Raw genomic sequence first — 12,363 nt, 5'->3', positions numbered from 1 at the left:
CACAAGTTCTTGATTGCTGTGTCTTTTTACCCTGACACTTACGAGTAGCTGAGGTGCTAACACAGGAGGCTGCTCTCTACCACACTGACTAAAGACTTCTCTTTTTACCCCCTCTACCACTTGCATGCGGTGATTTTCACTTGCTTTATAATTGGACAGATGAGCTTTTTGATCCAGAAACACCTTCTGTGATTGTGTTGCACCTAGTGCAGTAAGGTTGTGTGCACACATAGAGCTCCGTGTTGTATACGTTATTATATACATGCATATATACACACAATAAACATTATTACAAGTAATAATCAAATGTAACCCAGGCTTTATTTTTGTACTGGTTTAAGGCTTTTTCCTCCCAAGCTGATAACTAAACCAATCCAAAAAACACTTTACATCAGTCCAACTCACCATACTCTTCTCCTACGAGAAATGTAAGCTCTCGAATCGCTATATCCTTGGTTAACGGGTTCTATCGCTATGCTGCTAATAAAGGTTATCCACCACGGGGATGGCCGATAGGCGTCTGTTAGCTCAGTGTCAGGCAGCTGGTTTTACTCTCACCAACTCTGCTCACATCCACATGCAACTGTGAGGGTATAAACACTAGCTGATGAAATGAATTTTGATGACTAGAAGATTTTGGTCTCTTTCAGGTCTTCCTAAGCAAGCTTCTCCTCAAAATCCGCAAAGGTGTGCAGCCTTTGAGGAGAGATGTGCTGCTTTGCCTGGGTCCAAAGCCCTCCCGTTGCTACCGGTGCGGATCCAACACACTATATAAGACTTTCTGGGCGTTTTTCTGCACTGCTCGCACTGGCAAAGCCGCAAGCCCACCCGCCGCCCCGCGGCGAGGGTCGGGAGGCGGTGGCACGGCCGCGGGGAGGAGGCGGCCCCCGCCAGTCGCGGCCCATGCGCCGGCCCGGCCACCTCCGTGGCCCCTCCGGGAGGCGGAGAGGGGCGAGCGGCCCGGCCGCGGGGGTCGCCGCCGGGAGGGGAAGTCCTCTTCCGAGCCGGGAAATTCCCGCAGCGGCTTCTGCTGGGACGCCGCGCTACGGGGGTTTCGCAACGCGGGGCCAGCCCCTCGAAGGACCCTCGCTCCCCCTTCTCCCTCTCAGCGGCGTCTCGCCGGTCCCACCTTCGCCATGACCCCCTCCGCCCCCGAGCGGTTGTGCTCCCCCTCCTTCGGCCTGGAGCCCCTTCACCGGCCCCTCGTCCTCCCCGGGCCGAGCTCCCCCCGCAGCGGCCCCTCCTTCAGCAGTCTTCCCCCGCATTCACCACAGCCACCTCCCCTCAGCGGCCCCTCCTTCAGCAGTCTCCCACCTCAGCCCCTCGTTCAGCCCGGACTTCCCCCATCCTCTCAGCAGCCTCCCGCCCAGCCCGGGCCCCCTCTCTCCCCCAGGTTTCAGCTCCCGCTTCCCCCCCCCAGCTGCCTGTTCTCCTCTTCACCCCCCGCCGGGGTTCCCCGGCCGGCCTTGCCCCCGTTCCCGGCTCCCGCGCTGGCGGCTGGGTAAGGCGCTGCCCTCCCCCGCGGCGGGATTCCCCCCCTCCGCAGAGGCGGAGCGCGGGGAAGGGCAGTAGGCAGGTCCTGCGAGCCCTTAAAGGAGAGCGGCCATCCCCCTCCCATGACGGGGAAGGCGGAAGAGCGAAGCAGCAGCGAGAGCAGCAGCCCCGGCCCTGCCTGGCTCCTCTTCGGGTTTATATGCACCTGGCCGGATTACTGCTCGCCCTGGAGAAGAAAGAGAAGGGGCAGCAGCGTGACCGCAGCTCACCTTCCCCAGCCATGTGCTCGGTAAGCGAGGGTAGCAGTACAGACCCCTTGGCGGCCCGCTTCAGGCAGGTGGAGGAGACGCTGGAGAAGCTGCACCGGGAAAACAGGAGCTTGAAGAACAAAGTGCCTCGGTACAACGCGCTCTGCGCCTTGTACCACGAGTCCGCTCAGCAACTGAAGCACCTCCAGCTGCAGCTGGCTGCCAAAGAGGCGACGATCCGGGAGCTGCGGAGCAGCCTGGCCCGCCAGCAGCAGCCGCCGGCGGGCGGCGAGGCGGGGGCGGCGGGCGCGGAGCCGGCCCGCTCGCTGGTGGAGAGCCTGCTAGAGCAGCTGGGCCAGGCCAGGGAGCAGCTCAGGGACAGCGAGCGACTCTCGGCGCGCAGAGTGGAAGCTCTCAGCCAGGTAAAACCGCGAGTGCCCTCGAAGTAGCGCTGGCACGCAGCACCTCGGTACGGGTGCGCGCACACCCGCGGAGTGGCCGCAGCATTCACCCCGGGAGCTGTGCTTCCGCACTCCTCTCTAGAAAAATGAGTAATTTAAGCTTAGTAAGTCCAGCAGTGGTTGTCTTGAATGGAGGATGCAGACGTTTTGCATTCAGACTGCTCACTCGCGTTTATGGAAACAGATGGGGGTGCGCAGGCACCAGGGCTGACAACGTGGTTTAAGTGACTTGCCCGGGGTGGCACAGCAAGGCGGTGGTGGCAGCGGACAAAAGAGCAGATGTTTTGATGCCCGCAACGCAACACTGCTGCGTTGGACAGGACTTGCTTTATCGCTGCGTGCCCAGAGTTGGACTGTGCTCAAAGCAACTCTGGCATCTGTGTCCAACAGTAGTTCCCACTGCATTAAGTTCAAGAAGGTAAACCGTAAAATCCGAAAACAAAAACTTAGCATGGCATTATAAATCTTCATACAACTATTTTCACAAGGAGAAGGAAAAAGAGTAAAAATCTCTTAAGTTTGGAAGTTCCATATTACTTAGTGAAGACCCTCCTCTTTATCAGATGCAACAGTTTTCTTCTGTAAGATAAACAACTGATGCCACCGCTTTTTCTAGTAAAGTGTTTTTTTTTTAACGTGCACTTAAAAATGGATTTTTGTATTGACAGTAAGGCATTACGTTAATACTTGAAGAAGTAATTGGCAAGTCTGGATTGTGAAGAGATGTATTAGGGAAATTGGTATTTTTTATGGCAGAAAAAAAAGTTTCAAAACTGCATCCCCTCCCATTCTCCGCAAGTGGTGTTTTTGTTACTGTCATTAAGACTTTCCCATGTTCAGTCTGAAATACTTAAAGAATTTTAAAGCATTTCTTTCTATATGAAGCTGCATAAAGGAATTTCCAAACCGAGAAGCAGTACTTAAAATTGAAACAAGTATTTTTGTCATAAGTAATCTCTTGACCTAATGGCTTATACAAAACATTTTCCATATATGACACTCACCTAAAATACATTTAAATAAGTTCAAGTTTGGAAATTTGTAATAAAAGATGATCTTACTGACACTTTGCAGACAGATGACAAACCTGTGGTATCTGAATATATTTTGAAGTCTGATGCTGAATGTCTTTATAGCAAAGGGGAAATTTAGCATTTAGCATGATGCTAAAGAATTTAAACGTCAGTAATAAGAGTAAGTGCTATTTCTGTAAGTTAGATATTAATTTTATTCTTTTTAGAAATAAATATTTTATGTGCAATCAGAAACACTGCAATCAGAGTCACTAAAAATAATAACAACAAAAAAAGATATTTGTGAAGTCAGAGGCCTACGTGCTGGCAAAGAAGAGTGCTCCCTGTGATTTACAGCTCCATTAGCACTCTCCAAAACTGGAAGGGTAGAGTCAAGCTTGTACCTGTGTCATGGTCTACGTTGGCATCCAGGGCATCATTGATTCTGGAGGAGCAGTGCTGCAGAGGTTTCTGCTACCAGCATCCGCTACTTTTGGAGGATATCAAGCAGAAGCTGTTTTTGACAAAGTCAGGACTGGTGTACCTCAGATGCATGGTACTACACAGTGGTTGTACCGCAGTCAGCAAGCAAACTTCTTCCTTCTCAAAACACCTGCAGAGACGTTAACTTAATGCAGTGCGGATGATCCCACAGAGCTTCCAATTCAACAAGAACGTGCAGCAACTAAGAGTATGTCAGATCCCCTCGCATACCTTGGAGAGTCAGCTATAGCCAAAATAGAGTCATTGCTGCCACACGGATTTCATTTTCTGTTTGCTTGTCGTTACCACTCATCCTTTCCTAGGTCGGAAAGTTGCTGTGTATGCTCCCTCTGCTTTGTCCTTGTGACAGTGCCAGGCAATGAATACACTTCACTGGTTTTTGATAAGATAACTTTCCAGTTCCATTTTTTTTTTTGAGGAAAATCTCTGCTATCTAGTAATTTAGAATGCAGGACCAGTAAGCATTTCTCAGTCTCCATAGTTACTCCTTTTAAACTACTTTGTTTCTTGTAAGTAAGTTCCATCTTTAGTTTGTTGCTGCTGTATATCTTTTCATAGAATCTTCCTGAATTTTTGCTTGTTGTTTCTGATCTCTTCATTCTACTGACTAGGAAGTGCTTGTATAGCTGTCCGAGCAGTTCTTGATTTTGACTGACTGATCTGTCAGTTCCAAGGTTGAATGATTATATGGAAATGAATTGGATTTATTTTAATTTTTAAGTACTTTGCAGTGAGTACAGGAGCAATATGGAATTACTGCAACGTGGAATTTAGTCTTAGAAATATTTTGGCTTTTGAGTTCACTTTGTTTTAAATAACTTCCCCTCCCCCTTATGTTTAGGAAGTACAGAAGTTGAATCAGCAACTAGAGGAGAAAAATGGAGAGATACAGCAGATGATAAATCAGCCTCCATATGAAAAGGAGAAAGAAATCTTACGACTTCAGAAGAGCTTGGCAGAGAGAGAGAGGGCTCAGGCCACCAGCGATGTTTTGTGCCGTTCACTCACGGATGAAACTCACCAACTTCAACGCAAATTAGCATCCACAGCAGAAATGTGTCAACATCTGGCAAAATGTCTAGAAGAGAAGCAACGAAAAGAGAAGGGAAATTCAGATGACCAGATAGTTACTGAAAGATCTAATCAGGTATTCTTACTGCTACTGTGTTTCTTTAAAGTCTTACTAGCTTCTGAGGTGTTAATTACAATAGGATAGTTGTAACTGGGGAATGGTGAGAAACATCCCTTCAAATAATTTCATCTAGGGTGAAAAGACTACCATGGCAAGCTCTAAATAATTCCGAGTACCAAAAATTTGGGATGGAACCAGTTGTCAATCACTTGCATTTTGGCCATCTCACTTATGTCATCATCAGAGGGTTTTTTTGGAGAGGAGATGATCTTGCGAGGTCCCTTCCAACCTCAGCAATTCTATGACTACAATTTTTCCCTGCATATACAGGAGACAGTACCTTCTTTACACTGCAGCATGCATCCGTGCATCACTAGATGGTGCAGTGCTTTTATATGTGATATCTCCTGATTACTTGTTTAAGCATTTAAATCACAAAATAGAAATATTTTGAAGTAGTATTTATATTAAGAATTCTATAGTACATGGTCTTAGATCAGGATTTGGCTTTGTACACATAGTACAGACCTACAGAAAGTTGCTTAGGGAAGAATGAGTCAAGGCATCTTACCTTTTTTTCCTTGGCCATGGGGTTCCCCCATGGCCCCCCACTGCAAGGCAATGTTTCTCTCCAGCGGGGACGTTTAGAAAAATGGCTTCGTGATAGGAAGGTGGCAGAAATGCCACTGAGGGGCACAAAGAAACACCTGGATTTTGGTGTACTTTGCTAATGGCTGCGTGGCTTTGCCGCGTCATCACCTTAGCTGAAGCTTTTCAGTGTAGGGCAGAGGTAGATCGTATTGTTCTGTTGTTCCAGAAATCATGGTTCAGAGTCGTTAGGTAATTCATGATAATACCATAAGGAAATAACATTAGAGGTGCTGCCTCCAGTAACAGATCAGAGTATTGAGTAGGATGCTACAGCCAATTCTCACAAAAAAGAATGATTTTGTCTCATGCTCTTACTGCTACATAGTGGCAATGCTGTTTCACATGACCACTCCTCTATGCTTTTATGATAAACTCTATACATTGCTGACTTCTACTTTGTAAAACATCCCAGGAGCATTTCCAAAGAAAACTTATTCACATTAAAGCTACCTGTAAGAAATAGAGGTTGACTAGATATAAGAAAAAACGACTTTTTAAGGGACTTGAAGGATTTAGTATTATCATATTTTACGTGTAATTGATAGACAGGAAACTTGATTGACTTTGATATATGTAATAAGTAGCTAACCTTGTACAATGGGGACTTCCCTGTTGAAGAAGAGAAATTTTAGATGCAATTACTAGCTGATTCTAGGGAATTTTGTACAAAAGTGCTCTATATTACTCATGTACACTGGGGGTTTTTTTTAAGCAGATGTCACAACTGTAAAAAAGGGCTATCATTTTAGTCAATTATTTAGCAAGCAGGGTTTTTTTCCCCTCAGTAATTTCTTCCTAGTACTGGCCAAAATTGACAGTAATAACAAAGCAAGGTGAAGGCATATCTGCGTCTTTGTCATGCATTCCCCCACTCCAAACAAGTAGTTTCCAAGGAGTTTGTGTAAACTCTTAAGCTCTGTTGTCATCAGCGTAGATCCTCATGCATGTAAGATGTGTGGTATTTTTCTTGTTACCTTTAGTAGACTCAGAATTTTAAAAGACACATATGTTTTTATGACACCACACAGATCTATCTGAAAGCAATAGTATGGTGATAAAAACTTGAGTACATTTTGCTATGCTTATTAAAAATAAAAGCTGTAGGCTATACTATTAGTATTTAGAAATATACTATATAGAAATAAGTAGACCTAGATGTATGTATGTGTTTCAGTGATAGCAAATAGTTTTAGAGGAATTTAAAAAAAAGATTACTTCCAGCTTAACAGTATAGCTAAGTAGAATTTGGGATTTTTATGTTAAAGTAACACTTCTATCTGAAAATTATAGCTTTTAGACAATGAAACTTCACTTCAAGCTCTTATCTGCAACCTACAAGATGAAAACAGGATGTTAAAACAAAAAGTATCTCATGTGAGTACTTTCATTTTGTACAAGATAAGATTTGATTGAGTATTTTGAATTACAGTAAATTTGGAATAGGTGAGTCCTGGTTTAATGCAAGTCCAAAATTTTTCTTAGTCCTTTCAACATGGCACATAGCCTTTGTTCCCTTAGGTAAGAACAACTTATTACATTATTTTTAACGTATTGGTTTTTTTTTGTTAAAAATACACTGCAGAAGAAAATTGTTTTTGTGTTCCTTCCATGCATCGATATTCCACCCCAGGAGAACAGCACTAGGTCCAGGGTGACTGCCAACCCCTCCCATTCCATATTATTTAATACTGTCCCTATGGATTAGCAAATGGGGAAGGCTGCCTGTGAAGAGCCTGGCTTATAGCATGATAATCTTCTGCTCTCCTACAAAGTGGCTTATCCACACTCAGCAGTTGAGTCAGCATGTTATATTATCTTTTAGAGAATTTTGGTCCTGCACATACAGACATTCTATGAAAGCTTAGAAGTTTGTGTCTTCACGTTTGTGTCTTCATGTTCTTCATGAATCTCTGGGGTAATCTTTCAGGTGGAAGACTTAAATGCAAAATGGCAGAAATATGATGCGAGTAGGGATGAGTATGTGAAGCGACTCCACTTGCAGCTAAAAGAGATGAAGTCACAACTGGAGCAGCAGCACGGTGTAACTTCAGCACAAACAAATTCTGACCTGATGCACAAAGAGATATTCCGGTTAAACAAGCTACTGGAAGAAAAAATGAATGAATGCCTAAAAACAAAGAGAGAATTAGAAGATGTGAAGAAGGCTAGTGAAGGAGATAATGAGCGCATACAAATGCTGGAGCAACAGGTCATTAAGTTTCTATTTCCTAGAGGTGGGAATTCTTAGTTTCTCCCCAGACCACTGAAGTTCAAGGGGGAAAAAATGAAATTATTTCTTTTGACATTTGCCACTTGTCTTGCCACATTTGGCTATACAGATACTGTATACTATACAGATAACAACAGAGATTTAAAGGAAACTCACTACTTAAAGAACTACATTAGTTAATACAAAATATGAAAGATCTGAAAAAGAAATACAAATACCTTTAAAGTACAGATATGATAGAGAAGATAATACTGAGATTCTGGAAATAAGTATTTACAAACAAAGGAATCACAGCCTCAACTTTTTAAACTAACCTGCCAATGCTCTAATTTATAAAACATGAACATAATTCTTTTTCAGGTCCTAGTTTATAAAGATGATTTCACATCTGAGAGATCAGACAGAGAACGAGCACAGAGTAAAATACAAGAGCTTCAGGCAGAAGTTGCATGTCTGCAACACCAGCTAGCAAGAAGACAGGTAAGAAAGCAATATGCTAGTTTTTCAATTAAAGCATGTCAACAGAATTCAGGACTAAAATATACTTTAATATATTTTAAAAAAAATCTTAGTACTTCTAAAACCATTTCAGCTCAGTGCAGCTATCAAAAACTTATATTATTTCATAGTCTGGGTTCTAGTGGAGATGCTTCCCAATACACATGTGATACCCCTTTCCAGTCCATTTTCCTTCCATTTTGGATCAACATAGTAAGGGGGAATTCTTAGAAGGAAGAGAAGGACAGCCATGACTCTTGTAACAGTGGCATCTTTAAAGTAGCATGCTGGCTATATTCTGTGTTTTCTACAAGCCTTCTTTACAACTATATTAATAAAACTGCAAAAACTGATGGATATTTTAGTTACCAATATTCTGATAAAAACATGAGCAGTGTTTCAGATAAAGGTGATAAAACATTCTGTTAAAGAATATCTTTTTACTGCCTCTTTTTCAAGAGCTCTTCTTTCTCTTTCTAGGACTCAAGAGACACAAGCAGTCATTTCAGAGTTCACGTTGGTAACCAAAATCATATGTACGTACAGACGAACGTTGAACATCTAAGAGGCAATAGCCCGGGCCAAACAGGCCTGAGAAGAACATCTTCACAGTCTGAACAAGCTTCTCCACCTGTGGACAATGGAAACTCAGGATCCGAGGGCAGGGCACAGGGTGAACTTAGATGCCCTCATTGTATGAGGTTTTTCAGTGATGAACTCAGTGATGAATTCCTCAAGCACGTTGCTGAATGTTGTCAGTGACCACGTGATGTGAGCCATGTAAGTCGATCACTACTTTATAGAGAGTAAAACTTTCCTCTATACATATCTCCTACGGTCCTAAAACAGAGTGATTCAAATGGACAGCTCTTAGGAATTAGGAGGATGAACAATATCTACCTCTTACTGGATTTCACCTTCTCTTGGACTGTATGAGACTTCAAGATAAAGCAAAGTGTATCTGTCTGAAGGCTGCTGTAAAAAAAATTATTGAACTTGAAATTTTCCTCCTCTTCCAAAAATGTGGGCCGAAGAACTGGGGAGGAGCTTTTTGGCAGAGGATAGGAAAAATCTTACTGTGCTTTATCTGGATTAAAAGCGAAAGTATTTTCTTGTCTATTGAGGCTGAACTTTCAGACATCTCCTCTGAAAATCCTTGTGTTCAACTGAAATCAGGAGAAGTGGAGATAACATAGAAGGGCTGGTTATTGACTAAAACTAGCCTGTCTTTTTGCACAGAAACAATGTACAGGGATATTTATTTTTTCTGTGCCATACAGAAAATTTACACGTTTGTACATGTGTATTTGTGTAATTATTGATTGTATTCCTATTTTACCTAAGGATTATTTTTATAATAAAAGTGATTGTGCAGTTGCTTTACTACATTAGTAAAGTGGTCAAGAATGTCTCTTTCAGTGTAAGTATTTAAATGTGAAATAGTCCCAGTAACTATACTAAGGGCTAACTAAATGTCATGGTTTCAGATATGAGTGATAACCAGTGTCTCAGACTATTTTCAAATATGTTGAAAAATCACTCCTCATTTATGAGAGGAAGAATGACCTTTCAGATGCATGAGAACACATTTAACGCCCTACCCTGCCACACATCTGTGATGATGCCGATGCTGGCTTAAATTTCTTCTTATCCTATCTACACTGGAGATATAACTTCAACAAATAGCAGAGGACTGTTATGAGAAGAAGTATTAGAAGGTAACGTACAAATGTAACAGGGCCACAGGTTTTTTCAGCCTTGGCTCCAGGTGTTTCTCACCATGTCAGAGCTGGAGTTAAGGATGGGATACAGACAAAGTAAAGGCCTAGTACAACCATGACCTTTCATAATGAAAGAAAACTTATTTTGTATAACACCACTACTGTCTTCTGTTTTGTTTCCTTCCCAGTACTACACTTCAGGAGGATTGTGGGTATTTTCCTTGGTATTTCCTTATCATGATCCTGTTACAGCCCCAAAGGAAGATGATGGATTATGCCAATGTTGCCTTAGGTGGGATATTACCAAAAAAGATGCATGGGCCATTGCATGCAGTGTGCAGGTGCAATGGTTTTTATTAATCTAATCTTGAACTCATTGCTTGCGATTCATTACTAGCTGTTTTTTCTTCCAACACAACATGCACAAACAGACAGATTTTTTTTTTTTTTTAGTGACCATTTTATACATCGCCTTTTAAGGTCTTAGAGATCAGATGCAGCCCACAGAATATAGGCTGAGAAACATATGATTAAACTTCCTGTGGCATAAGATAATCTTACTTTTTCTGACTGTTCTCATTAGACAAACCTTGTTTACAGCTTCAGTGTACACCAATACTATATTGTCAGTGATTGACACAGCAGAATATGGACCTTTTTTTAGTGATTCACATTACAAACACAACAATAAAGTAAGTTAGATCTTGGCAATGCATTGTTTTTTATTGCATTTGAGATGATCGCTGCTTTAATATACGTCCAACAGAAGCTCAAGTCTGCTATAAGTTTCCACTCACATTAATCCCTGTGGGTATAGTTGGGCAGACTGACCTAGAACTATTAGGAATAGATGCAAGAATTAGATAGGAGAATCTGCAGTCTGCAGTACACAGAAATTAATAGTACATATTCTTGTGGTTTTAAGACCTGTGAATTAGTCCCCTTGTCAGAGCCGAGGTTAGAGTCCGAATGCTGGGAAAGGAGGGCACTTCAATGCTGGGAAACTGGATATGTCTCCACAGAGGACCACACTGGACCAACAGACACAAACAGGTGAAGTTATAGGTCAAGCACAGATTACAGCTGCCACCTAAAGCTATGCAATAAATGACTGGAATTTGAATACCCGTGGCAAAAATCTAGAACAGATCTGATGTTTTTCAGTATAAAAATACCTCACTTCAGGGCTATTTTATTTTACTGTTTCCTACTGAGTTTTTTTTTTCCAGCTGGTAAAAAGCCTTACCTATTTCTTTCTTGTTTTGTCTTAACCAAGAAACCAGTTACACACCCTATGAAGAACTACCAGTGTCTTACATGCAGATGTTTGTAGGGCATAAACTATTCCTCCTAAGAAAACTTGTCTATTGACTTTTACACTAAAGTCACTGGTAGATCTCTTGAAGAAACAGTATAAAATCTTTACCTGCCCTCTCCTCACCAGGCAAAGCATACACACCAAGGCATCCCAAGCAATTACTGCCACCACCTACATTCACAATTCAGGTTCCTCAACTTGTAGACCAGAATGCATTAAAACTGTCAGCTCCACTGCCCCAACACTGAAGTGAAAGCAGCCATGAGTTCCCAGCATTTTTTGAACCCTTTAAATTAAGGAAAGCTCCTTCTGGCCTCACACTGGTTTTCTCTGCCACTTGGATGGCCATCCAAGTAGTGCATGTCTTGTTTGGTTAAATGGCAAAAGCAACCCAGCTCCTTTCCCAAAAGAAAGCAATAAAGGCATATGAGTAAGAAAGTAACTGCATAAAATGAAAGGAACTTCAATAGCATAAACTTTATGAACTTTCATTATCCATTTGTACCACACTTGTTCACTGAAATACACATCATCTGTAAAACTGCAGAAACAAGTCCTCACACAAGAGACTCTTGAAACCATACAGAAAAACTATGTGACCGTATGGGACTCGGTTCCTTATTTGCTGTACTGGTAACAAAAGGCATCCAAGATAACTGAACCCTGTTATCAGGCAAAGTTAATGCCAGTTTAGGCTTCCGGAAATCTCTCACTGCTGGTGAGCAATGCCCGTACCGGAGAGGCATGCCAATACTCTAAGAAAGACAGAGGTACCTCTGTAGGTCCAGGGAGGCTGGGAGGAGGCAGGGTAACTGTCTCTTCTGGGACTTGTAGGAATGTGTCTTAGCATATTAAAAGCTGCCAAGATGTAATTGATCAATTACCTTCATGATTAGTCCATCCCTTCTCCTAAAATTTCTCCCTCATTAAGTTTACCTTCCCTCGCTTTTGCTCTCCGAACCAGCCTGAGTTCAGAACCAGGACAAGCTCAGAGCTCCTGAGCAGCTGTCTCACCAACAATGAGGTTTTCGGACCATACATCCTCCAAGTGCTGGCAAGCTGGTTCTCGTTACTCCTGGACCTAACTATAACG

At 42.6% G+C, this 12,363-nt stretch overlaps 1 protein-coding gene and 1 long non-coding RNA gene across 4 annotated transcripts in view; one reads left to right on the top strand and one right to left on the bottom strand.

The window, feature by feature from the left end:
* Positions 1-1,516: 1,516 nt before the first annotated feature.
* Positions 1,517-9,627, top strand: TNIP2 (TNFAIP3 interacting protein 2). 3 transcript variants are annotated; one of them, XM_075148595.1, is made up of 6 exons: positions 1,517-2,164; positions 4,562-4,867; positions 6,794-6,877; positions 7,431-7,712; positions 8,094-8,213; positions 8,712-9,627. In XM_075148595.1, the coding sequence occupies exons 1-6, from the start codon at positions 1,694-1,696 to the stop codon at positions 8,991-8,993; spliced, it is 1,545 nt and encodes a 514-aa protein (XP_075004696.1). In that variant the 5' UTR covers positions 1,517-1,693; the 3' UTR covers positions 8,994-9,627. The 3 variants fall into 3 exon arrangements, with proteins under 3 accessions (XP_075004696.1, XP_075004697.1, XP_075004698.1); XM_075148596.1 differs by having other exon boundaries at positions 1,542-1,783; XM_075148597.1 differs by lacking the exon at positions 1,517-2,164 and adding an exon at positions 3,824-3,907.
* A 102-nt stretch (positions 9,628-9,729) lies between these two features.
* Positions 9,730-12,363, bottom strand: part of LOC142081691 (uncharacterized) — a 40,268-nt gene continuing 37,634 nt past the window's right edge. The window contains exon 7 of the long non-coding RNA XR_012673441.1: positions 9,730-10,195. This is a non-coding gene — a long non-coding RNA (uncharacterized LOC142081691). The remainder of the gene's footprint in view (positions 10,196-12,363) is intronic.

Source organism: Calonectris borealis, chromosome 4 (assembly GCF_964195595.1).
Source record: "Calonectris borealis chromosome 4, bCalBor7.hap1.2, whole genome shotgun sequence".
In the NCBI taxonomy this organism is placed as follows: Eukaryota; Metazoa; Chordata; class Aves; order Procellariiformes; family Procellariidae; genus Calonectris; species Calonectris borealis.
Note: the sequence above shows the minus strand (reverse complement) of the source record. Positions and strands in the feature narration are given on the sequence as shown.